At 45.4% G+C, this 27,237-nt stretch overlaps 1 protein-coding gene across 1 annotated transcript; it reads right to left on the bottom strand.

Annotated features, from left to right (window-relative positions):
* Positions 1 to 27,237, bottom strand: LRRC75B (leucine rich repeat containing 75B). The gene is made up of 4 exons (XM_040349394.1): positions 26,320 to 27,237; positions 20,851 to 20,979; positions 7,880 to 7,992; positions 1 to 824 (listed from the first exon to the last, which is right to left on the bottom strand). The coding sequence occupies exons 1-4, from the start codon at positions 26,590 to 26,592 to the stop codon at positions 350 to 352; spliced, it is 990 nt and encodes a 329-aa protein (XP_040205328.1). The 5' UTR covers positions 26,593 to 27,237; the 3' UTR covers positions 1 to 349.

Genomic DNA, 27,237 nt, shown 5'->3' with positions numbered 1-27,237 from the left:
ACCCACCCCCCCCTCTTTCCAGTTTTCCTGACAGTGCAGTTCTGTCCCTGTCGCCCGGCTGCGATCATGGGCTTCTTTTGTTTGGAGATTAATCCACAGAACACGCAGTGATGAGGCAGGTGCTGAGCTGTGATGGGCTGCCTTGCCTCCGGGCTCCTCAGCCGGTGGATGAAGATGAGTGGGGCTACGGGGTACCTTTATCTGGTGCCCCCCTTCCTTGGCTGAAAACATACCACCTATGGCACAGTGAGTGTGACATCCAATCTCTGGTTATGTTAGATGGAATCAACACTGGTGTGTGAGGAGGGGTGGTCAGTCCCTGTCTCTGTGCTGACTACATTGAGGGACCTCACCTGTCCCAAGGCAGTGGGAAAGACATGGAAACTCCTCCTTCTGACAAGTCACTGTCCTGGGCCTCAGGGATGGTGGGAAGCAGATTATGTTGGCACAGGCGGCGCCTTAATCCTAAAAGCAAAGGCTGTGGCATTGAACAGATGTCCACATTGTTGCCCAGGTCCACCCAGGCCAATGAAGGGAAGTTGGTACTGTCTTTCATGGCTTCGCTGAGTTCCTTCAGGGTGGCACAAGTAAGCCGGTTTCCATTTAGTGCAAGGTGCGTAAGATTGGGGAGGACTGCAAGAGCAGGCATGGCTTGTGCCAAGGTACTGTCTGTGAGGTCGGTAAAGCTTAGGTCCATGCTCGTTAGGCTGTCTCCGTGGCCCTGCAAATATAGTATTACACGTTGCATATCTCTAGGCGACAATGTGATTCCAGAGAGATCCAATGCCTCTATTTTTGACTTTTGCTGCAAGCTGCTTTTTAGGCTGTCAAATAAAGCAGAAAAATTGTTTATTTATGTTAATAAAAACTATCACGCATAAGCAGAATTCATTGCATTAAATGCATAAACCCAATATTCCGTTGTCAGTAGCACAGGGGTGTCAAACTGGTGGACCTCCAGCTGTTGAGGAAGTCCCATCATGCCTCTGCCTGTGGGAGCCATGCTTGTAACTGTCAGCCTTGCAATGTCTCATGGGACTTGTAGTTCTGCAACAGCCGGAGGGTCACCAGTTTGACACCTGTGAACTAGAACATTGAATCCCTAATACTGCAACTGCTCTAGTCTCTTGCGTGCTATGTGTTTATATATGTAACCACAGATGGTGACAGCAACTGTGTGTAAACTCAAGTGGAGCACTGTTTACAATTTGCCAGACAAAAATGTAACTTCTTTACTAAGAGCTGGTTCACACTGCGGCGGCATGACTTTGGGTGGCGACTCGGCAAGGCGACCTGAAGACGACTTCAGAGGCGACTTGCAAAATGACTTCTGTATAGAAGTCAATGCAAGTCACCCCCAAAGTCGTACAAGAACCTTTTTCTAAGTCGGAGCGACTTGCGTCGCTCCTATTAGAACGGTTCTATTGAATAGAACGGGACGCGACTTGTCAGGCGGCTGAGTCGCCTGACGAGTCGCCCCTGTGTGAACCGGCTCTAACATTGTCATGTTATGTTCTTTGTATATTAAGCCTTATTTTCTTTACCCAAAGGCTCTGGTAATATTATTTTATCTTCAAGACAGTTGTACAACAATTTTTATCTGTGTGTGGCCTTCCCTGTTTGTCACAAGTTAATTGGACCAAGTTCTGTCAAATGGACACGCTGACATTTTTTGGCAGGAGCTGCTGTCAGAGTACAGTGCGCTGGTGGGGGGTTTCTACTAGAGGTCGACCGATATGGGTTTTTCTCTGGCCGATACCGATGCCGATATTTCAAAATTGGGGTGGCCGATGGCCGATATTTTAGGCCGATATTTGCAGCCGATATTTTAGGCCGATTTTTTTTTTATCTCAGAAAATCTAGGTTGGGGAGGAGGTTATTGTTTAGGGTGGAGAGGTGGAGTGCAGCCTATCAGTGCCCACCAATGCAGCTCACCAGTGTAGCCTATCAGTGTCCATCAGTGCCACCTCATTAGTGTCCACCAGTTCAGCCTGTCAGTTCACCCCTCATCAGTGCGTACCAGTTCAGCCCATTAGTGTCCATCAGTGCCACCTCATTAGTGGCCACCAGTGCAGACCATCAGTGCCACCTCATAATTATTAAAAAAGAAAAATAATACAATCTTAGTCATTTTAAGGAGGGGGGTACAGAGAGGTGGTTGTGGAGGAGGGGGGTACAGAGAAGTGGTTGTGGATGAGGGGGGTACAGAGGTGGCTGTAAAGCTACCTCTCTGTACCCACTCCTCTACAGCCACCTCTCTCTGTACCCGCCTCCTCCACAGCCATGTGTTGTGGAGAGGGGTGGATGGTGCTGGGCGTGGGTGGGGATGCGTTGTGGAGAGGGGTGGGAGGAGATGCGTTGTGGAGAGGGGTGGGTGGTTCTGGGCATGGGTGGGGATGCATTGTGGAGAGGGGTGGGTGGGGATGCATTGTGGAGTGGGATGGATGGTGCTGGGCGTGGGTGGGGATGTGTTGTGGAGAGGGATGGATGGTGCTGGGCGTGGGTGGGGATGCGTTGTGGAGAGGGGTGGGTGGTGCTGGGCATGGGTGGGGATGCATTGTGGAGAGGGGTGGGTGGGGATGCATTGTGGAGTGGGATGGATGGTGCTGGGCATGGGTGGGGATGCATTGTGGTGATGCGTTGTGGAGAGGGGTGGATGGGAATGCGTTGTGGAGAGGGATGAATGGTGCTGCGCGTGGGTGGGGATGTGTTGTGGAAAGGGATGGATGGTGCAGGGGATGCGTTGGAGTGGGGTGGATGGTGCTGGGTGGGGATGAAGATGATTGTGTTGCATTGTGAAGATGGATGAGGATGACTCTGTGTGGGGATGAGAGTTACATTGTGAGAAGGATCTCCACAATGTATCTAATTTCCACCCAAATTCATCCTCATCCATTTTCTCAATGCCAGCCTCAGCCAGGTTTCCCTTTTAAAAGGAGTTTTAATAAATTCTGCAGGGGGGGCACAGTAGCACATAATTTGGGCAACTTACCCTCCATACATGCTGGTATCATAATCCAATTCTGTCTGCATGCACCTAATAGGCTAGGTTGCATGCTGATGAGCTGATCAGCCAATCATTGTTTAGAACTTGGTGTAATGCCAGCAGGCTCCGCCTCAGCAGGAAAGGAAGACATTCCTGCTGGGGGAGTTACATGAGTCAGGCGGCAGTTGTAAGCCAATGATTGTTTGTTTCTCCCTGTCCCTAATACAGCAAGCCGAGGGAGGGGGCGGGGCACGGCTGGCGGCGCAATGCCAGTGAAATCTATGTCCCTTCTGTGGTGGCCGTGCAGATGGAGGAATCGGATACATGGGAGTGGGGTCAGTACTGCAGGGCAGGCGGCCATGCGGGCCGGACACTTTAGCAGCTAATTGGCCGATTCTTTCACAAAAATCGGCCGATGCCGATTTCACAAAAACGGCCAAATATCGGCCGATATATCGGCCGACCGATATATCGGTCTACCTCTAGTTTCTACATTCACCTTGTTTGTGGATGGAGGAATCTTTTTTTTTTTTTGGTTTGTTTTCATTCAGCCAGTGGGCCTTAAAGTGGAGGTTCACCCTATAAAAAAATTCTAACATTATATCCAGCCCAGTTCTGCAAATAACATGACACTGACCTTTTTTTTTTTCCCCTGTAGATATGGTTTAGCCATAGAATTCACCGCGGCTTCCGGGTAGGGAATACCGCGGGAGTGGGCGTTCCTTTTGACATGCCAATCAATTGGCATGCTAAACGATGGCTCACACTGCGCGTCACGACTTCCCGAAGGAAGCTCGGGTCGGCTCGGCTCGGCTCTATTCGGCGCCTACGCACCAGCGCCGAATAGAGCCGAACAGACCCGAGCTTCCTTCGGGAAGTCGTGACGCGCTGTGTGTGCCGTCATTTAGCATGCCAATTGATTGGCATGTCAATAGGAACGCCCACTCCCGCGGGATTCCCTACCCGGAAGCCGCGGTGAATTCTATGGTTAAGCGATATCTACAGGGGGGGAAAAAAAAAAGGTCAGTGTCATGTTATTTGCAGAACTGGGCTGGATATAATGTTAGAAGTTTTTTTATAGGGTGAACCTCCACTTTAAGCTGGTCATACACTGATAGATTTCTTTAATTTAGCCTGCTGGTTGAACAAAAAAATCAAACAGGTTCTTTCATCTATGCTATGAGTAAGGCTACAGCATCTGAAACGCGTTAGTTTGTTTTTGCTGGATGTATTTGTGTAGATTTTCAATGTTTGAGTCCACCAGCTTGTATCTATCAACATTAAAAGGTTACTTCATCTATGCTAAATGGAGGGGATAGACAAATTCACTTGTATTCTGACGATGGCTCCATCTGATTGGATTCATCTGACATTTTTCCACCCAGGTTCTTTTCATATTTAGTGGGGAGGGAGATGACAGAGCCACCCAGGGAGTTTTGCAACCTTTATTGTAGTCTTTCCTCTTATTGTTGTGCAGGGATAACAATCACTTCCTAAAGCCTCATACACACGATCGGACTTCCATCGGACAAATCCGTGGATTTTTGTCCGAAGGGCGTTGGCAGTGAACTTGTTTTGCATACAGACGGAAGAACTTTTTCAGCCAACATTCATGAAACAACATGTTTTTTCTGCTCTTTAGCGCCAGCCTTTGGGCAAATTCTGCTAATGTTGTCTTAAGCCTCATACACGTGATAGGTTAAACCGATGAGAACGGTCTGAAGGACCGTTTTCATCAGACCAAACCGATCGTGTGTAGGCCCCATAGGTTATTTAACCTTAGGTTAAAAAAATGGCAACTTGCTTTAAAATTTAACCTATGGATGGCAACCGATAGGTCGAAACCTATCGTTAGTATGCAAAACCATCGGTTAAAAACCCACGCATGCTCAGAATCAAGTCGACGCATGCTTGGAAGCATTGAACTTCATTTTTTCCAGCACGTCGTTGTGTTTAACTGATGGTGTGTACGCACGACGGACCATCAGTCAGCTTCATAGGTTAACCTAGGACAACTGTCCTTCAGACCGTTTTCATCGGATGGACTGATTGTGTGTACGAGGCTTTATGGTTAGCATTGGTTCGGAGCATGCGTGTTTGTACTTTGGATTTTAGTCCAACGGATTACTGTACACACGATCAGATAATCCGACGGAACACATTTGTTGTCGGACAATTTGAGTGCATGAACATCCAACGTTTGTTGTCAGAAATTTCGACAATTGTCAGACGGTCGGATTATCCGACAAAACACGTCCATCGGACAATAGTTGTCAGAATATCCGATCGTGTGTACGGGCCTTTGGAGCTAACTGGGACAGTCCATCTGCCATAGTCATATGACCAGTATTATAATAAGAACCAATTGTGTAGGCAGTAAAAGGCCTCAATTCTGTTATGGTTGGCACGTTTACAAGGAAGTGACATTTAAAGTGGACCTTGCACTAACAGGCAAGGTCTGCTCAGTACATCAGGCCTCATGCATAATTGCTGTATGATGTCAGTAAAAAAAAAGCACCTTTGGGAAAGTAAGCTAGTAAATATACAGCACCTTTCTCACTACAGCTTCCATGCCTAGGCGAGGTTATAATCCTTCTGGTAATATCCTGTGAACAGCATATCACAAACCTCTCAAGATGCTTCTGTAGCTAACAAGATTTGAGATCCTAATTCTTCCAAAGATCTCGTAGGAAGGATTATAATATCATCCTTGCCTATGTGCTGTGCATTGAAACCATCATACAGTAATTTGATTAAAGGCCTGATGTTATGAGCAGATATTTCCTTTTAGTACAAGGTCCGTTCTAAGATTTTCAGCAGCTTTAGGTAATCATAGCTGGCTCTAGATAGAAAGAGACATTTGTAATTTGCATGAAATAGACAAAGATTGTGTGACAATTTATCATTTAAGGACTACAGCTGCTTGTAGCACATTTTGACACTTCCCATTTATAATCCTATAGGCAATCTTTTTGATCAGATGCATAAAACCCTTTACGTACGAAATACTGAAAACATATTCTCATTGTCATTACATTTTTCCTTTTAGGCTAAATTCTACAAAAATAATAAAATGTTCTCATTTATGGAATTATATTAAAGCGTAACTCCACTTTTGTTGAGAAAAAAAACATTCCCCTCTGGGTGATGTATGTACATTACAAGGATTATAACAACCTTTGTTGCAGATTCCTACCTTTTGTTATTCTGAAGTAATCCATGTGTGTTTGTCTGTGCCTCTGTACAAAGTGGGTCTAATGGGAGTGGTTTCATAATTAACTGTCAGGTGTGCAGCTGCAGGGCACTAATGAGGAAATCTGCTGGGCCTACATCCCTTTAAGACCCGGTTCACACTGGGGCGACTTGTCAGGCGATGCAGCCGCCTAACAAGTCGCGTCCCATTCTAGTGAATAGAACCATTATAATAGGAGCGACACAAGTCGCTCCGACTTAGAAAAAGGTTCTTGTACTACTTTGGAGGCGACTCAGGGCAACCTGCATTGACTTCTATACAGAAGTCATTTTGAAAGTCGCCTTAGATGTTGTCTTCATGTCGCCTGGCCGAGTCGCCCCCGAAGTCGTGCCGCCCCTGTGTGAACCGGCTCTTAATGTGTTCCTATTGAAAGTATCTCTCCAAAAATGTATTTTTTGTTGCAGGGGATGCCTAAAATCTGACTTGAATCTTAGGCAGACATCTGTAAAAAATGATGAGCCAATCATACAAGTAAGAAATGATGTTTCTGGGGAGTGGTCAGTACACATTCTGTGTACAGAACAGCTCCATGTAGCCATATTGCAATGCATTCTCAGAATGTCGCAATTACCGTATATTATTATTTTTTTATTTGCTATTTTTTTTCCACACAAAAGTGGAGTTACGCTTTAAATATAATAGCATACGAAATATGTCCCTTTCCTTCATAAATACTGCATGTCATGCTGATGGACAGTCATGACATAATAAATAACGGCACACATTGACAGCCTTGTCATTAATTATTTTAAAAACGATAAAATGGTTCTGGGGAAAAAAAAAAAAACTTTATTGTGCATCCTTACCGCCTTGTGCTTTGTTTATGTTGGCATAAACCAATCCCTTGTTCTTGCTAAACTCTTTAAAATTGGACATTAAATAAATGATTCTGCCTTTCATAAAATGGGCCACATATCTTACTAAAGAAGAAAGCTTCTTGTAGGGTAAAAAAAAAAAAAAAAAAAAAACAGAAAAAAGGGATAAGGATTCTGGGAAATTCTGACTTTAAATTGTTGCCATGGTACAGGGAGGAAAACATTGAATTGCTTGACAGTTATAGAAAGTCATAAATTACTGTAAATATAAAAGAAAATGTAATTTCCAATAACTTTACAAAAAAGCTTATACAACAATGCGTTAAAGTGGATGTGAGCTTCTGACATGAAATATGAACATAACATATCCTTTTATATAGTGTGTGCTTATCTCAATCCAGAGCACTGAGTGACATTTCTGTCTGCTGCTCTGTTCCTCTGCTATCTACATGAGTCACATCTGACAGGTTTTCCTGACACTAAAAGAAATAGGTGACAGGGGAGGGATCTCCAGCACACATCCTGTGACTGATAGCCTCAGCTCTGTTCCTGTGCCTGTGTGAGGGGTGTCTCTCCCCTCCATTAAGCTTTCATTCATATCTTCAAATCTCTGCCCCCTGTTTTCTGAAAGCTCAGACAAGCTGTACAAATTCTGCACTTCGAACAGCTGTAGAGAAGAGAAGGCTGCAGATAGACACTTCATATAGGAGGATTTGCTTAATCTCTTTATCACCTGAGGGTAATTACTTCACTGGGTATATTGAAAGGGTTTACAAATTTCTAACAATACAGAGCCATGGTGCCACTTTTTCACTCTCATCTCACCATGCCATGCTTTTCCTCCGAGGTAGACTGTGTCTATGCCATTTGGAATGTGGGGTCAGATGGTAATGAAGTTGCCGGCAAATACGGTCCGCAGACTTCAGTGAATCATGTTCCTACAAGAATGTAAACTTAAATTATGTGTATAAGTACTCATAAAAACACAAACATGCACTAGAACATCATTAATATGCAGGATTATTAGCGTATTAAACATAAGAACAACATTGCAAATTTATTTTTTTATACAATAAAAATATAATAGTGAAAGTATATTTTTTAAGGTTTGCATATTACCAGATTGTAGTCACCGTACACTGTTGCTCTGTAGCAGAATTACATTAATAAATAAACGTACAGTATAGTTGTGGATGTACTTATGGGTCCTAAAGCAGGAGAATGTGCCCAAACAAAAGGTGCTTATTACATGCAAAGTTCTGGCCCTGAGAAAGTTAGACTGAGCACCATCGAATCGTTGGATATGATAAACACATCTTGTTTGGAGATATCATCCTGCTTTTACTTCCACAACTACATGTTTATCTTTAGGACTTGTTCACTTGGTCGATAACTTGCGTGCCCTGTAGGGGTGCAACGGTTCAAAAAACTCATGGTTCGGGTCGTTTCTCGGATCAGAGTCACGGATCGGATCATTTTTCGGATCAGCAAAAAAAAAAAAAGACAAAACAGGGGATTTAAATGACGTGGGGCATTCAAGCTCCTCCGTTACTCCGCTCACCATGACCACACTGTGTGTGGACTAATTCCTTCCTCAAAGTAGAGGCAGGATGTGGAGGCTCTTCGGTAGCCGCCACAGGCAGCCTGGAGGCCGTTCCAGGGTAGGACAGAACACTGGGCACTGTGGGCAGTCAAGGAAGGCAAGGGAGCTCACCTAGGCTGTCGCCGAGTGGAGCAAGATGGCGGCCGCTCCAGGAGGTAGGCTGAAGCCGCAGCCCTTCCTATGGGCGATGCAGGACCAGGAGGCCCACGGATCACATGTGTGCAGACCCGAAGGTGTTGATCCGTACAGATCACGGATCAATGAGGATCCGTTGCACCCCTAGTGCCATGTACAGGGACGTGTTTTGCACACATGGAGATGTACTGGAAAAATAATGTGGGACACATGGCTGCACGAACACAGTCACTGTATCCAAGAATGACATCTGTGCTGGTCCCTGAATTCACCCTGGGTGTGTTCAGTGCACCCGCACCAATGTCACATTGAGACGCAGTGGCTGTGTCCCAATAGACATCTATGGGACTGCTGGCATGGGAATGCCTGTAACACCTGTGCGTCCCTGTTCTGGAAAAAACATGGCCCTGCATGGGGATTGCAAGTAATCAGCTGTGTGAACAAGGCCTTGTGAACAATACCCGTTTCCTGTCCCAGTGACCGACAAATAGAGAAAGTGAACCTCCCCATGGGGGAACAAAAGCAGGAATAAAGACAGCAAAATAAATAATTAAAAATAACCCTTCTTTACACCCCAAAACAAACAAAAAACAGCAACATTTTAGCCCCTTCCACACCAGCGAACTGAACGGGTCTGCCTGTCTGTTTTTCAGGTGGACCCGATCGGACCACCCATTGTTCTCTATGGGGCGGCGGATGTCAGTGGACATATATCCAGTCCGCTAAAAACAGATGGATGGGGATACGTTTGCCATCCATCCGGTGGGCAGGGGCCGACCCCAAAGCACCTTGATACCATGTTGATGGAAAAAAACAGCGTGCCCTCAACATGGGATGGGTGCTTTCGGGCCGGGGACCTCATTCCCGCCCCCCCTATGTGAAAGAGTAAGGGGTATGAGTGGCTCCGCCCTGATGTCATTGACCCCGCATGTCCCGGGCGGCGATGTCACATGGGGCGGGGCCACCAGCTGACATCATCGGGTGACTCCACCCCTTATCTATATGATGGAGTGACGGAGGAGGAGGCAGTCCGCGGGAAGCGTTTGTCAAGGCCAGAGGTTCCCCCCCCTTTTTATTCAGGTTCAGCAGTGCGGTGGGTGGCGTGAGATGGATGTACATCGGGGGACATTGTTTTTTAATAACGGAATTGTCAAAAACACATTTTTGGTGAATGGGTAGGCCATACTCAATCACATAGGGGGGCAGGATCTGAGGGCCCCCTTGTTGAAGGGGGCTTTCAGATTCCAATAAGCCAGTGGTGTAAATAACCTATGGGGCCCACACGCGATCGGTTTTGACAGATGAAAACGGTACATCAGACCGTTGTCCTCTGGTTAACCTATCGTGTGTGGGCCCCATAGGTTATTTATCCATAGGTTAAAAAAAAGCCAACTTGTTTTAAATTTAACTGATGGATTCCTAACCAATAGGTCAAAACCGATCGTTAGTAGGCACAACCATCAGTTAAAAATCCACGCATGCTCAGAATCAAGTCGACGCATGCTTGGAAGCATTGAACTTAATTTTTTTCAGCACGTCGTTGTGTTTTACGTTACCGCGTTCTGACACGATCGTTTTTTTAACCGATGGTGTGTAGACGCGATGGACCATCAGTCAGCTTCATCGGTTAACCTATGACAACGGTCCTTCAGATCTTTCTCATCGGATGGACCGATCGTGTGTACAGGGCTTTAGAGTGTCATTGTACACATGGGATATGCAACCTCTTACACAGTAATTTTTCAGTTAAATGTACAGCTATTCGTTCACTATCAGTAGTCACTCATTAATGTACATTTGCAGTTACAGTTGAATGATTTGCTTACATTTACAGGTACTTAAGTTACATATTGTTTTTGACATTCTGACACTTATTTTGCTCAATGTGAAAATTAAGGATACAAACTACACGATATTTAGAACATAATGCAGATTTCACTGCCGAATGTTTACAAATGTGTGTGTGAATTTGTGCACATCCATTCTTTTTAATAAATGTCCCAGACTTTACTGTATGATTTTGGTCTGCCTTTATGCAAAGGTAATGCAGGCATGAGACTACAGTAGTAAATTATATCTCACCGCTCCTATTATTATTATTTATATTTTTTTAGATATGCACGAGAAAACAAACAAAAATTGTAAAATGACAAATTTTTACTCATTGCAGTTGTCACCGAAATTGTTATCTTAGGCTGGCCAATGGGTCGATAAAAAAAAAAAAAAAAGACACTTTGCTAAAGTAGTGAGTGTACAGTTTGTATAACAGTGTAATTTTGTTGTCCCCCTCAAAATAACTCAACACACAACCATTAATGTCTAAACCGCTGCCAACAAATGTGAGTACACCCCTAAGTGAAAATGTCCAAATTGGGCCCAAAGTGTCAATATTTTGTGAGGCCACCATTATTTTCCAGCATTGCCCTAACCCTCTTGCCGCTGGAGTCCTCTTCCACTCCTCCACGATGCCATCACAGAGCTGGTGGACGTTAGAGACCTTGTGCTCCTCCACCTTCCGTTTGAGGATGCCCCACAGATGCTCAATAGGGTTTAGGTCTGGAGACATGCTTGGCCAGTCCATCACCTTTACCCTCAACTTCTTTAGCAAGGCAGTGGTCGTCTTGGAGGTGTGTTTGGGGTCGTTATCATGTTGGAATACTGCCCTGTGGCCCAGTCTCCGAAGGGAGAGAATCGTGCTCTGCTTCAGTATGTCACAGTACATGTTGGCATTCATGGTTTCCTCAACAAACTGTAGTTACCCAGTGTCGGCAGCACTCATGCAGCCTCAGACCATGACACTTCCACCATCATACTTGATGGTAGGCAAAACACACTTGTCTTTATACTCCTCACCTGGTTGCCCCCACACACGCTTGACACCATCTGAACCAAATATGTTTATCTTGGTCTGATCAGACCAAAGGACATGGTTCCAGTAATCCATGTCCTTAGTCTGCTTGTCTTCAGCTTGTTTGTGGATCATCTTTAGAAGAGGATTCCTTCTGGAATGACAGCCATGCAGACAAATTTGATGCAGTGTGCGGCGTATGGTCTGAGCACTGACAGGCTGACCCCCCACCCCTTCAACCTTTGTGGCATTGCTGGCAGCACTAATATGTATATTTCCCAAAGACAACCTCTGGATATGGCTCTGAGCATGTTCACGCAACTTTTTTGGTCGACCATGGTGAGGGCTGTTTTGAGTGAGTCCTGTTAAACTGCTGTATGGTCTTGGCCACTGTGCTGCAGCTCAGTTTCAGGGTCTTGGCAATCTTCTTATAGCCTAGGCCATCTTTATGTCGAGCAGCAATAATTTTTTTCAGATCCTCAGAGTGTTCTTTGCCATGAGGTGCCATGTTGAACTTCCAGTGACCAGTATGAGGCTGGGTTCACACTAGTCCGACAAACGCTCCGACATTGGGAGCTCATGTCGCATGACATGTGAAAATGAATGTTTCCCTATGGGAGCCGTCTTAACTGGTCCGACACATGTCGGAGCGACTTTGAAAATACTCCCTGTACTACTTTGGTCTGACTTTGATCCTACTTCACTCCAATGAATATCATTGAAGTTGGATCAAAGTCGGAACGCTGTCTTGCATGCTCCGACTTTGGCATGCGACTTGTACTCTGCTGATCTTGAGGGGGAACTCCACACCAAATTTTAACTAAAAAAACGGCATGGGTTCCCCCTCCAGGAGCATACCAGGCTCATGGGTCTGGTGCGGATTTAAAGAGGAACCCCTGCGCCGAAAAAACGGCATGGGGATTCCCCCTAAAATCCATCCCAGACCCGTATCCGAGCAGCAGCCGGGCCGGTCAGGAAAGGGGGTGCGGACGAGCGAGCAGCCCCCCCCTCCTTAACCGTGCCAGGCCGCATGCCCTCAACATGGGGAGGTAGGTGCTCTGGGGCAGGGGGGCGCCCCCACCCCAAAACACCTTGTCCCCATGTTGTTGAGGACAGGGCCTCTTCCCGATAACCCTGGCCGTTGGTTGTCGGGGTCTGCGGGCGGGGGGCTTATTGGAATCTGGGAGCCCCCTTTACTTACTTTTGTTGCCAGCGGTTTGGACATTAATGACTGTGTGTTGAGTTATTTTGAGGGGACAACACATTTACACTGTTATACAAGCTGTACACTCACTACTTTACATTGTAGCAAAGTGTAATTTCTTCAGTGTTGTCACATGAAAAGATATAATAAAATATTAACAGAAATGTGAGGGGTGTACTCACTTTTATATAGATATATATCTATATATAGATATACTGAATATATTCTTTGATACAAATTAAGGCACATTTATTGGAGGTAAGCAGCTGATACTAGGATCATTTATATATTTATTTATTTATTTATATTGGTTGCACAGCGGTGGGGTTAATATATTACATTTAAATTTGCTTTGGAAATAATCAACTGATTATAGAAGTTACTTGTTAGCTGTTTCCTAAGTCCATCTATTACAAAGTTTAAAAGTTAACTACGTGTATGTATGGTAAGTGATGATTTTAGAGTCACATTTCCTAGGAGTTGACTAAGAAACCACAGTCCAGAAATTTGCCATTCGGTTACATCAGTAAGTTTAGATGACTCAATGAGAACTGTGGTTTTCCCCAATCTAATTTGGCAATCCCAGTCCGTTTTATAGAAAATTTCTGCCCATTCCCACTCATTTGTAGTCTGATTAAATACAGCTGATGAGATTGAGTGCAGCTTTGATCTTAAGGCCGGGTTCACACTTGTCCAACAAACGCTCCGACATTGGGAGCTCATGTAGCATGACGTGTGAAAATTAATGTTTCCCTATGAGAGTCGTCTTAACTGGTCTGACACAAGTCGGTCCGACTTTGAAAATGCTCCCTGTACTACTTTGGTCTGACATTGATCCTACTTCAGCCCATTGAATATCATTGAAGTCGGACCAGAGTAGGAGCCTTGTCCTTACCATCCGACTTTTGGCATCCGACATGTGATTACAGCAGCAGTAAAAGGACTTTATCGCACTCTGGGATTGTTTTGATTGGTCAAAGAACAAGTCAGACTATCACAAAGTCGGATCAAAGTAGTAACCTGTTCATGAAAGTCGGATGGATGTAGGACCAATGTAGAACAGATGTCGCAGAGCAAAGTAGGATGAAAGTTGTACTGCTGTCGTGTAATATAGTTTGAACCCAGCCTTAGACCGGGTTCACACTGGTCCGACAAACGCTCCGACTTTGGGAGCACATGTCGCATGACGTGTGAAAATCAATGTTTCCCTATGGGAGCCATCTTAACTGGTCCGACACATGTCGGACCGACTTTGAAAATGCTCCCTGTACTACTTTGGTGCGACTTTGATCCTACTTCAGCCCATTGAATATCATTGAAGTTGGATCAAAGTCGGAATGCCGTCTTGCATGCTCCGACTTTGGCATGCGACTTGTGCTCTGCTGATCTTGAGGGGAAACTCCACGCCAAATTTTAAATAAAAAAACGGCATGGGTTCCCCCACCCAGCCCGGCAGGTCAGAAAATGGGGTGGGGACGAGCGAGCGCTCCCCCCTTGAACCGTACCAGGCCGCATGCCCTCAACATGGGGGGTAGGTGCTCTGGGGCAGGGGGGCACTCACTCCTCCCCACCCCCTTTCCTGACCGGCCGGGCTGCTGCTCGGATAAGGGTCTGGTATGGATTTCGGGGGACCCCCACACCATTTTATCGGTGTAGGGGTTCCCCTTTAAATCCATACCAGACCCAAGGGCCTGGTATGCTTCTGGAAGGGGAACCCATGTCGTTTTTTTTATTAAAATTTGGCGTGGAATTCCCCTCAAGATTCATATCAAACACAGTGCCTGGTATTGGCAGTCGGATCCCCGTTCATTGAAAGTCGGGCATATGTCGGACTTCAAGTTGCAAGGCAAAGTCGGATCCAAAGTAGTACTAGTGTCGTGTCGCACCAATGTGAACCCGGCCTCAGAGAGTGAGAGCGATAACACCAAATTTAACACACCTGCTCCCCATTCACACCTGAGACCTTGTAACACTAACGAGTCACATGACACTGGGGAGGGAAAATGGCTAATTAGGCCTGATTTGGACATTTTCACTTAGGGGTGTACTTACTTTTGTTGCCAGCGGTTTGGACATTAATGACTGTGTGTTGAGTTATTTTGAGGGGACAGCAAATTTACACTGTTATACAAGCTGTACACTCAGTACTTTACATTGTAGCAAAGTGTAATTTCTTAAGTGTTGTCACATGAAAATATATAATAGAATATTTACAAAAATGTGAGGGGTGTACTCACTTTTATATAGATATATTTCTATATATAGATATACTGAATATATTCTTTGATACAAATTAAGGCACATTTATTGGAGGTGAGCAGCTGATACTAGGATCTTTTATTTATTTATATTGGTTGCACAGCGGTGGGGTTAATATATTACATTTAAATTTGCCTTGGAAATAATCAACTAATTATAGAAGTTACCGTACTTGTTAGCTGTTTCCTAAGTCCATCCATTACAAAGTTTAAAAGTTAACTACGTGTATGTATGGTAAGTGATGATTTTAGTGTCACATTTCCTAGGAGTTGACTAAGAAACCACAGTCCAGAAATTTGCCATTCAGTTACATCAGTAAGTTTAGATGACTCAATGAGAACTGTGGTTTCCCCCAACCTAATTTGGCAATCCCAGTCTGTTTTATAGAAAATTTCTGCCCATTCCCTCTCATTTGTAGCCTGATTAAATACAGCTGATGAGATTGAGTGCAGCTTTGACCTTAAGGCCGGGTTCACACTTGTCTGACAAACGCTCCGACATTGGGAGCTCATGTCGCATGACGTGTGAAAATGAATGTTTCCCTATGAGAGTCGTCTTAACTGGTCTGACACAAGTCGGTCCGACTTTGAAAATGCTCCCTGTACTACTTTGGTCCGACATTGATCCTACTTCAACCCATTGAATATCATTGAAGTCGGACCAGAGTAGGAGCCTTGTCCTTACCATCCAACTTTTGACATCCGACATGTGATTACAGCAGCAGGAAAAAGGACTATCTCACTCTGGGATTGCTTTGATTGGTCAAAGAACAAGTCAGACTATCACAAATTCGGATCAAAGTAGTATCCTGTTCATGAAAGTTGATTGGATGTAGGACCAATGTAGGACCAATGTAGGACAGATGTCGCAGAGCAAAGTTGGATGAAAGTCGTACTGCTGTCGTGTAATATAGTGTGAACCCAGCCTTAGACCGGGTTCACACTGGTCTGACAAACGCTCCGACTTTGGGAGCTCATGTCGCATGACGTGTGAAAATCAATGTTTCCCTATGGGAGCCATCTTAACTGGTCCGACACATGTCGGACCGACTTTGAAAATGCTCCCTGTACTACTTTGGTCCGACGTTGATCCTACTTCAGCCCATTGAATATCATTGAAGTCGGAATGCCGTCTTGCATGTTCCGACTTTGGCATGCGACTTGTGCTCTGCTGCTCTTGAGGGGGAACTCCACGCCAAATTTTATATACAAAACCGGCATGGGTTCCCCCTCCAGGAGCATACCAGGCCCTTGGGTCTGGTGTGGATTTAAAGGGGAACCCAGCCCTGCAGGTCAGGAAATGGGGTGGGGACGAGCGAGCGCCCCCCTCTTGAACCGTACCAGGCCGCATGCCCTCAACATGGGGGGTAGGTGCTTTGGGGCAGGGGGGGCGCTCGCTTGTCCCCACCCCCTTTCCTGACCGGCCAGGCTGCGTGCTCGGATAAGGGTCTGGTATGGATTTCGGGGGACCCCCACACCGTTTTTTCGGTGTAGGGGTTCCCCTTTAAATCCATACCAGACCCAAGGGTCTGGTATGCTTCTGGAGGGGGAGCCCATGCCGGTTTTTTATTTAAAATTTGGTGTGGAATTCCCCTCAAGATTTATACCAAACACAGTGCCTGGCATTGGCAGGGATCCAAGTCGGATCCCCGTTCATTAAAGTTGGGTAAAGTTGTATCCATAGTAGGAAGAGTGTCGTGTCGCACTAGTGTGAACCTGGCCTTAAAAGCTAATAGAGCAGTTATTTTGGGCCATGCATACAGGTATAATCCAAGTACTTGTGCCTAATGGGTATCACTTTTAACAAACCACTTGAACATCAGGAAGACTTGGGCTATATTATTTATGCAGGTATGGAAGTGCTAAGACTCCCCAATAAGTAGAGAATGTAAGCGTTTTATGTGAAAATGCTGCCCTTTTATAGTTCCATATAAATGCCAAAGTCAGATAGTGACACTAGATTGACACTTCTATGGAGTTCTATAGAATAGTGCCAGAAAGATGTGTTTCCTGAAGGATCACAATGTCTGGGTGCTGTTACTTATGTAATTCAGGACTATACAGTACAGTATATCATTGAAACTTATTATTTAGGCCATGTGCATTCCAATTCAAGACATCGAGTTGTTTAATATGTGACAGAAGACAACATTAATATGCATGGATAAGGACCCAGGGCAAACAAGTAATGGTGAGATGTGAGACAAAAATTGTAGCAATGAATGACTTACAGTACGAAACATATTTAAACAAGTAGTAATAAAGAAAATAAAGGGGAGGGTACTCTGTGCTGGTAGTGTAGGTAAAGCTTAGTGGACCCAGGAATAAACAGTTATGCCTTGTACACACGAGCGGAATTTCTGACGGAAAAAGTCAGAAGGAAGCTTTTAATCGGATAATCCGTCCATGTGAATGCCCCATCAGACTTTTTCTGTCGGAAATTCCGAGGGAATTAGATAGAGAACATGTTCTCAATTTTTCCTTTGAAAAAAATTTCTAGCGAAATTTACGTTCATCTAGATGCAATTCCGACGGACTAAAAACCACGCATGCTCAGAATCAAGTCGATGCATGCTCGGAAGCATTGGAACCACAGCAATGCAGGGACAGGAGGACACACCGCCCGCCCGGGACATTCGATCCACATGGGCAGGTCTCCCCCCATATTAATGGGGGGTGTGTATCCCTGTGTCCCCGCCCCCCAGCAGGCAACAGAATGGCTCCCTCTACTACATGCCAACCGTGACAGGCCTGAGATGGCGGGACTAGCCAAACAGAGTGGAGGTTGCACCAGTGGTCCCAATAATAAACAAATAGTTATACATTAAACAGTTGGGAGGGGGGAAGGAAGCAAAGAATAGAGAATCAGAATGAAAGCCAAGAAAAGGGACAGGAAGAGTGGAAAAAGGGGAAATGAGAAGACAAGTGGATCAGCACTCACCAGACTCGCCGACTTAATGGACCCCCATCTACGTGGGGTCTCAGGAGTCAGACTGATGATGCGCCCGGACAAGTTCCCCAAAGGAGGGATCTGCTAGCACAAGTAGTGCCTCATCCAGACTGGAGGAGAGCAAAGCCGTGTCATGTACGTGGGCTTTCCATTCTGCCCAGGTGACCCCAAATTTTTCGCGGGTGTCCCTGCAAGTAGCCAGCCAATCCTCCGCTTCCATGATCTCCCCCACCTTCCTCAACCAGTCTTGTTCACTTGGAATGTGTGAACTTTTCCAATGAATCGGAATAAGTCTTTTTGCCGCATTGAGGAGGTGGGGAAGAGCACTACGTTTATATTGTGACAGAGGGATGGAGGGGACATGGAGCAGGAAGAGTGAGCCGTCAGCGGGGAAACCCAGTCAGAGAGCCCCCTACTGTCCGTCGGGACCCAGGGTGCGTAGGACAAGTCCCGTCCCGCCATCGTCTTCTCCAAAGGGACCCACAACTTAAGGGACGTATGAAACTTCCAGTTCAGGATGCGCTGTAGTGCAATCGCCTGATAATACCTGAGAATATTTGGTATTCCCAAGCCTCCCCTTAGTTTGGACCCTTGCAAGATCATCATCGCCAGTCTAGGTCTTCTACCCCCCCACACAAATTTAGTAAAGAGACTTCGTAGTTCTGCAAAAAAACGTTTTGGTAATCGTATCGGTATCATTTGTAGGAGGAATAGGATTCGGGGCAGAAAAGTCATTTTCAGGATGTTCGTCCGTCCCACCCAAGTGAACATTGTCCTGTCCCAAGTCTGCAAGTCCTGAGAAGTCTTTTTCAGAAGAGGGATATAGTTCTGGGAGTAAAGTGAGTCTAGACAGGTAGTAAGCTGGATCCCTAAGTACTTCATGGAGGAGGCGGACCAACTGAAGGGGAAAGAGTCCCTCAAAGAGGACACTAGGGCGGGAGGGACAGTGACAGGTAGTATCTCGGATTTCGCATAGTTTATCTTGAAGTTCGATACCTCCCCATACTCCCTTAATTCATCCATCAAGACTGGCAGAGAGACAAGGGGCTCTACCACATGGAACAATATGTCATCTGCATAAGCAGAGAGCTTGTGTTCTAGGGAGCCTACATTCACTCCTCTGATGTTGGGGTTTGATCTGACCCTTTGCAGCAATGGTTCCAGGACCAAGGCGAACAAGAGGGGCGAGAGCGGACACCCCTGTCTCGTGCCATTCCGGATAGGGAACCCTGCCGAGAGACCACCGTTCACCTTAACCTGTGCTGTGGGGGAGACATAAAGCGTAGAGATCCAGCTTAACATGCGTGGGCCCAACCCTGACTTTTCTAGGACCGCGCTGAGGAACCGCCAGTCCATGCGATCGAATGCCTTTTCCGCGTCGGTGGACAGTATCAAGTATGGAGGCATCCGATCGCGTGTATGCGCCCAGTGGATCAGCTGTATAGCCCTGTTCGAGTTATCTCTAGCTTCCTGTCCCGGTATAAAACCAGCCTGGTCAGCGTGTACCATGTCAGGGAGGAGAGGTTTTAACCGGTTAGCCAGAATTTTTTAAAACATTTTGAGGTCCGTATTCAAAAGAGAGATCGGGCGATAACTCTGAGGTTGGGTAGGGTCCTTACCGTCCTTCGGAAGCACCGTTATGTGTGCCAACAAGGTCTCCCTAGGGAGTTGGCCACCAGACGCCAGTGAGTTAAGGAGGGTGCACAAGGGGGCCTGCAGTGTATCAAATTTTTTTGCATAATACGCCTTCGTGAACCCGTCAGGGCCCGGACTCTTGCCAGAGGGAAGAGACTTAATAGTCGCCAAAAGTTCAGCCGGGGAGATAGGACGTCGTTTTTTTTAATGCCGAAAAATGATCGTGTGTACACGGCATAAGTCTTGGTTTAGAAAATGAGTTCCCAGATGTATTTATTAAACTGTACCATAGATAGATAGATAGATAGATAGATAGATAGATAGATAGATAGATAGATAGATAGATAGATAGATAGATAGATAGATAGATAGATAGATAGATAGATAGACATATAGATAGACATATAGATAGACATATCTATATTTTCCCCTAGGTTTAGAGTTCTTGAAGGCCAGTACAGAGGATTTAATATGAAGAACAAAGACAGATATTTCACTTTGCCAGCTTGTCTGCAAAGACAAGATTTTACGTCAGACTGCATCCTTTCCCTACCCATTGCATTCCTGCATTCTTTAATACTTTGGTCATTTTATTCTAATAAGCACCAATGTATTCAGTTACTGTATTCAACATGTCGGTCAAATTGTGTTGTTCACAGCATTTGTCATTCCTTTCTTCTTACCGTGTCCCTATCAGTGTCTGATTCCCCACCACCCCTCCTATCTCTGCTTGTTTCCTCCTCAGTCACTCCCCTATCAGTCTCCACCCTCGCTAACTCTTCTATGTTCTTATCATTGATATTCTGTACCAGGCTTGGTGTTTCTGGAAGGTTTTCCCTCCAAGCACAGGAAAAGCTGAGAAACACACTGGATGGACTAAGTGAAATACAAATATAAACCTATTGTTTTTTTGTTGTTTTTTTTTTTCGTTTTTATTTCACACCTCTAAAGGAAATAACAGTCTTGCATTGCATATATGTATTTTTTTTTTTTAGAATATAAATATTCAAAACCTAATTATGCAGCAATCAGGCAAGTCCCCTGATTGAACAGGTTGTCGTGCTTATAATATGCATGATTTCCAACAGACACATAGCTGATGATTATTATACTATATACAGACTATATACTGTACAGACATACTAAAATGCACTAACTCTTACCTTCCTGGGGCATTGCAGTTCCCTGGCCAGGCTAAGCAGCAGTTCATGGGAGATGGGGTCCACCAGGTTGAGGAAGGTGACATGTCTATATAGGATGTCATTTAGGAATGTACCCTCCAGCCCTAGGTCCTACAAAGACAGTAAAAGGGGAGGTCATCACACTCAGGACCAAGGTCATATAGCAAAGATAGGGCACTGATGAGAAGAAGAATTTAAGAACTAAACCAAATTAGGACCTGCTAGATATATCGGTAGTCTACAGTAGATTAATACCCCCCAAAAAACAAACAAAAAGTGTTTTGAAGTCTCCAAGTTACATGAGGACTTTTTTACCTTAAAGGGGTTGTAAAAGTACATTTTTATTCTTCCTAAATGGCTTCCTTTACCTTAGTGCAGTCCTCCTTCACTTACCTCATCCTTCCATTTTGCTTTTAAATGTCCTTATTTCTTCTGAGAAATCCTCACTTCCTGTTCTTCTGTCTGTAACTAAACACAGTAATGCAAGGCTTTGTCCCTGGTGTGGAGTGTCGTGCTCGCCCCCTCCCTTGGACTACAGGAGAGTCAGGACACCCACTAACACACAGCTCCTTTCTCTATCTGCAACGTAGTTCTGTAGTCCAAGGAAGGGGGCGAGCACGACACTCCACACCAGGGAGAAAGCCTTGCATTACTGTGTGGAGTTACAGACAGAAGAACAGGAAGTGAGGATTTCTCAGAAGAAATAAGGACATTTAAAAGCAAAAATGGAAGGATGAGGTAAGTGAAGGAGGACTGCACTGAGGTAAAGGAAGCTATTTAGGAAAAAAAATGTACCTTTACAACCTCTTTAACTGATACTAAATAAATTCATCTGAAGTGGACAATCATTGAAATTAATCTCCAATCAGCGGTTGGCACATGTAACCACACTGGCCTATGTACGTACTGTTGCGCTCACCAATGACATACTGCTGTATGGTGTATTTAACATACATATGACATTTTTAAACGCATGTTATTAGGAACCTTTATTTTTTGGGAAGCACTGCATTTGTTATTTTTGCCATTTTGAAACAGTATTGGTATGCCTTAGGTCAGAGATCTATTACATATGTGGTCTTGTGCTGTTTTTTGGGGGTGCATTTATTTGGGGTTTTAGAGTTTTTTTAAGAGTTCCGACTTAAAAAACAAATTAAAAGTCAGCAGCTACCAATACTGCAGCTGCTGACTTTTAAGGCTTCATTTCCATGGACGTTTTTACAGCCACTTTTTGTAGCCTTTTTTAAAGCTTAAAAACGTCTGTCCATGGTTTTTTTGTTTTTTTTGAGCTGGAGCTCAAAAACGATGCGGTATCGGTTTTTAGCGTTTTTGAACGTCTGGCGTTTTTACAGCTCTTAGGCTGGAGCTTCAGAACGCACTGGTCCTGTTTTTTTTTTGCAGCTTAAAAACGGCTCAGCCATCTACAGCTCAAAAACGTCATGGTGGGCATGAGGCCATAGACTAACATGGAGAGCAGTTTTTAAGCTGCAAAAAAAGCTCAGAAAAGTGGCTGTAAAAACGTCCAAAAACGTCCCTGGAAATGAAGCCTAATAATCGGACACTTACCTGTCCCAGGTTCCAGCTATGCGGGGGAACAAAGCCCTGCTCCTCTCCCCCTGCTCACTGCAGCGCCGGCACCACTACTGTGAGCGCCCGGCTGTGGCTTCACAGCTGGGCATGCACTGCACATGCGTGAGTGACTGGCCGGCCAATCATCTGGGACCTGTGACGTGTCCCAGATGATTGCTGAGAGGGAGGGGAGAAAAGGTGAACTTCCTTCCGGCGCCGCGGAGCCCCGGGAGGAAGTGGGAGCTGGAAGCCTCTAAAAAGAGGGTTTCCGCCCCCCCTCCCCCCAAAAAAATGACATGCCAAATGTGGCATGTCAGGGGGTCACCTTCCCTTAAAGCAGAAGTTCAATTTTTGGGTGAAACTCCGCTTTAAAGTGTATGTTTTGGGACAATGGTTCCTGTAATGAAGGGTTGGTAATATCATAGCAGCAGAAAGAGGTCTCAAGGTCTTTGAAGGCGTAGGGTGGTCAAAAGTTGTTGTGAACAATGGGTTGAGCCCATCTCGGGTATGGGTGTACCTTCCCTATAAGTGTGGCAGTAATGTGATATGGGTTATTGCAGCTGTATTGGATGGTAACTTAGAAAGAAGTTGACCCCGAGGCGGTGTAATTGCGGCTGGGGGTCCTACTATGCAAGCTGGTGGCAGATACAGCCGGTTATTAGTTCACATATGCCTTCAAAAATCTAGGATCTATGATAAGGTCAGTTAGTTACGTTATTTTGTTATCATGGTTTACATAAAATGTAATATAAAATATATATATATTGTTATGAAAGATTATTTAATAAATAGGTTGCTATGGCCATTTAAATCCAAATAAAGGTGGTGAGGTGTGAATTGTTCCATTGGCTGTATGTTGGGTATAAATGGTGTGCTATGGTAGCCAGAACGTTTATGACAAGTGGGGACAGCCGCACAATGATCAACATCCGTCTGGTACCTGTCAAACCCGCCAAATTTCAATCAGTATATGGCCAGCTTAAATTTAAAGTGACGTTTGATGTTTCTACTTATTAGCAGGTACATTTTTAAGGGAAGGGCCCACAGTAAAAAATAGGGGTAACATTTTCCTCAATGATCCAGTGCATTAAAAGAAAAATATTTGGGCTTTTCCACCACACTTAAATAGGCAATGAAGTCAGAAACCAGAACTCCAGAATGCCCGAGGCTGTCTTGCCCTACAAATCCTTCCACCACCATGCATGACATGATTCAAGGAGAAAGCAGAGTGCTGAATGGAAAGTCTCTTGACTGCTTCATCTGCAACTGGAATAGGCAATACAATCAGAAGCCAGTACTTCCCCTCAGACTGACAATGCTGCTTTCCAAAGGCGTCTCTGTTACTCCTTCATCCAGATTGTAAGAGCCCTAATAAAGGAGGTGTACAATTGGCAGGAACACCAGGTGAAAACAGAGGGGAGAAAAGCCTTTAAGATAAAACAAATGCAGCCACCACATCTAATTTTTGGTAAGCTGCAATATATTTAATTTTTGCTTTTGGGTTTAATTCCACTTTAATTTTACTGGTGTCAGGAGATGTACGGCTGACCATGGGTGTCAAACTAGTGGACCTCCAGCTGTTGCGGAACTACAAGTCCCATCATGCCTCTGCCTGTGGGAGTCATACTTGTAACTGTCAGCCTTGCAATGCCTCATGGGACTTGTAGTTCTGCAACAGCTGGAGGGCCACCAGTTTGATTGTACAGTCTCCTTTAGATCTACCATCAACTATGAAGTATAAAGGTCTTTCTGATTTCATACAAACTGAATTGATTGTTTAGGTCTGTCCTCTCATTCGTTTTGGTAAATCTAAAGCTCACCACCCATGTTACAATCTGATTGTACAATCTCCCTTAGACCTACCATCAACTATGCAGTGCAAAGGCCTGCCTGAATAAATACAGACCGATGGGATAGATCAGTTCCTCATAGTAGGTAGTTTCTGTAAATCTAAAGTTGACTGTATGAAGATTGGTAAGGTAGGATTGTAACATGTACCGTATTTATCGGCGTATACCGCGCACTTTTTTCCCCTTAAAATAAGGGGAAAATCGTGGGTGCGCGATATATGCCGATACCCGCTTCCCGCACTGAGTTTGAACTGCGCCGCCGACATATACCGAGCGCAGTACACTCGGGTACATTCGGCCAGGCTCGGCTTCGCTCGCAGTCACGCTCTGTGACGCCTCCTAGAAGCTGAGAGTGGTCGAGTGTACTGCGCCGGGCAAGACACAGACGAGGGGCATTCAAACTGTAAGTATTTTTTTTTTCTGAAATTTCCCTTCCAGGTTGGGGGTGCGCGCTATACGTGGGTGCGCGCAATACCCTGATGAAAACGGTATGTATGGCAGGACCAGTTTACTGTCCTCCAGACTTTGGCCATTGGGAGACGAAACTATCATGGTGTCAGTGGGAGTAAACAATGAATTGTTTATATTAAATGGAGGAAATTCATTAAAAAAAAAAAAAAATTCCTAGATGAATTGTTTTGTATGTTTTTGTATTGTGGTAAATTGTAAAAACATTTTTCAATAAAAATGATATGATTAGTCAGGGGGAGGAATAGTGCTCCAATTGTTGGTGTCAATGGGAGGAATAGTGCCCCATTCTTGGTGTCAGTGGGAGGAATAGTACCCCATTGTTGGTGTCAGTGGGAGGAATAGTGCCCCATTGTTGGTGTCAGTGGGAGGAATAGTGCTCCAATTGTTGGTGTCAGTGGGAGGAATAGTGCCCCATTGTTGGTGTCAGTGGGAGGAATAGTGCCCCATTGTTGGTGTCAGTGGGAGGAATAGTGCTCCAATTGTTGGTGTCAGTGGGAGGAATAGTACCCCATTGTTGGTGTCAGTGGGAGGAATAGTGCCACATTGTTGGTGTCAGTGGGAGGAATAGTGCCCCATTGTTGGTGTCAGTGGGAGGAATAATGCCCCATTGTTGGTGTCAGTAATAGTGGGGGGTAGGGGTGTAGCGCTAAAAAGTGGTAGTATTATACAGAAATTCATGTAAAATCACTCCAAAATCATGAAGTTAAATAAATGTGGATCCAACTATAGTCCATCAAAGGAGAGAAGCCATGTGTTTAAAAGTGAAGAAAGCCGTCACCAACACCCAAAAAAACTGACCCTCACCATCAGTGTATGGGATATACACATACAAGAATTAATGAGGTGATAAGACAAAAGATTCCTCCTATCCGATCCACTAATGATCCTTATTCCACTAACCAACCGGGTATAGGTGAAATTAATCACAACAAAGGCTCAGCTAGAGATATGCTCCAGAGATGCACAGTCTACAGTAATAGTGCCCTATCATTGGTGTCAGTGGGAATAATAGTGTCCCATTGTTGGTGTCAGTTTGAGGAACAGTGCCCCATTATTGGTGTCAGTAGGATTAATAGTGCCCCATCATTGGCTTCAATGAGAGAAATAGTGTTCCATTGTTGGTGTCAGTGGGAGGAATAGTGTCTTGTATCAGTGGAAGGAAAAGTACCCCAAGGGCCAGATAAAGGCAAGCACTATACATCAGTTTGGAGACCCCTGATGTATAGTGACCCTAGGACGGAGAGTGGTTTGTATATGGTACATAGACGTGCGCACAAGGTGTGCCTGGGCACACCCTAATCACCCCGTGTGGTGCAGATTCCCCCTGTTCAGACCCCTGATATTTCACCAAAGCTCCCTAATGGGGCTCCTAAAAAAAAAAATTGTAAAAAAAAACTACTGACATCACCCACTGCCCTACTGAAACCAATCTCTGCCCTACTAACACCGTCAGTATATACACACGCATGTGTTTGAGCTTTGGGGTGCACACCCCAATGCGATAGGCTGTGCACACCTATGATATGGTAGATGACAGGTAGAGTTTTCAGGGTGGCCTTACCTTGCGAAGCATTTTGAGGATATGCATCGCCCGCTCCTGCTTGTGGTCCCGGAGCACCGCCTGAATGTCCCGTATCCATGCCGCCCTCCTTCCGTACGGAGGCGGTTTATTCTTCCGTAACACCCCAGGGATCCTCTCCGAGTTCAGGATCAGCGATGTAAGAGCAAAATCAGTACTTCGAGAGCTGCTGGGCTCTGCTCTCAGGGGCCCTGGGTCTACCACCTCCTCCTGATCATCTTCCAGACTGCTCTGTCTGCTCAGCCGACCACCCATCACCTGTCTCCACCCTGTGCAACGTGCCCACTGGGTACACAGGTGCCAGCTATGCTGTGTGCAATGAAACTAGCCTAGCATGCCACCATGTTCCAGCATTGTCATCTATTCAGAGATGTGTAGCAGGTAGGTGGGCACACGCTGGGCACAGCACCAGGCGCAGCGCACGTAGTCCTCTATGAATGTGCTGGGAGGGAGCTGTCCGCTCCGCCGCTGGTGCTGAACTGTCACTTGCCTGCACCTCCCGCTGTGTGCCTGCTCTCTGATGACTGTCACTGGCCGCCAGCTCCTGTATGATCTCTACCATCCGATCGGGGTGACGCTGGCTACATTCGGACTAGTCTGTGTGTCTGGAGCCGCCTGTCTTCTCTGTTTGTTTATGTTTCAGCTTGCTCGGGCTGGCCAATCACAGGCTGCATAGTGCATAGTGGAGGGGGATGGTTGGTAGCTGTGTGTCTGGAGAGAGGGGCTGAGCAGGGAGGGTAGGATGGTGAACAAGGAGGGTAGGATGGTGAGCAGGGAGGGCAGGATGATGAGCAGTGAGGACAGGATGGTGAGCAAACAGGGTAGGATGGTGAGCAGGGAGGGCAGGATGATGAGCAGTGAGGACAGGATGGTGAGCAAGCAGGGTAGGATGGTGAGCAG

The sequence above is a fragment of the Rana temporaria genome, chromosome 1 (assembly GCF_905171775.1).
Source record: "Rana temporaria chromosome 1, aRanTem1.1, whole genome shotgun sequence".
Lineage (NCBI taxonomy): Eukaryota > Metazoa > Chordata > Amphibia > Anura > Ranidae > Rana > Rana temporaria.
The sequence above is the reverse complement of the archived record's forward strand: the minus strand, read 5'-3'. Positions and strand labels throughout refer to the sequence as shown.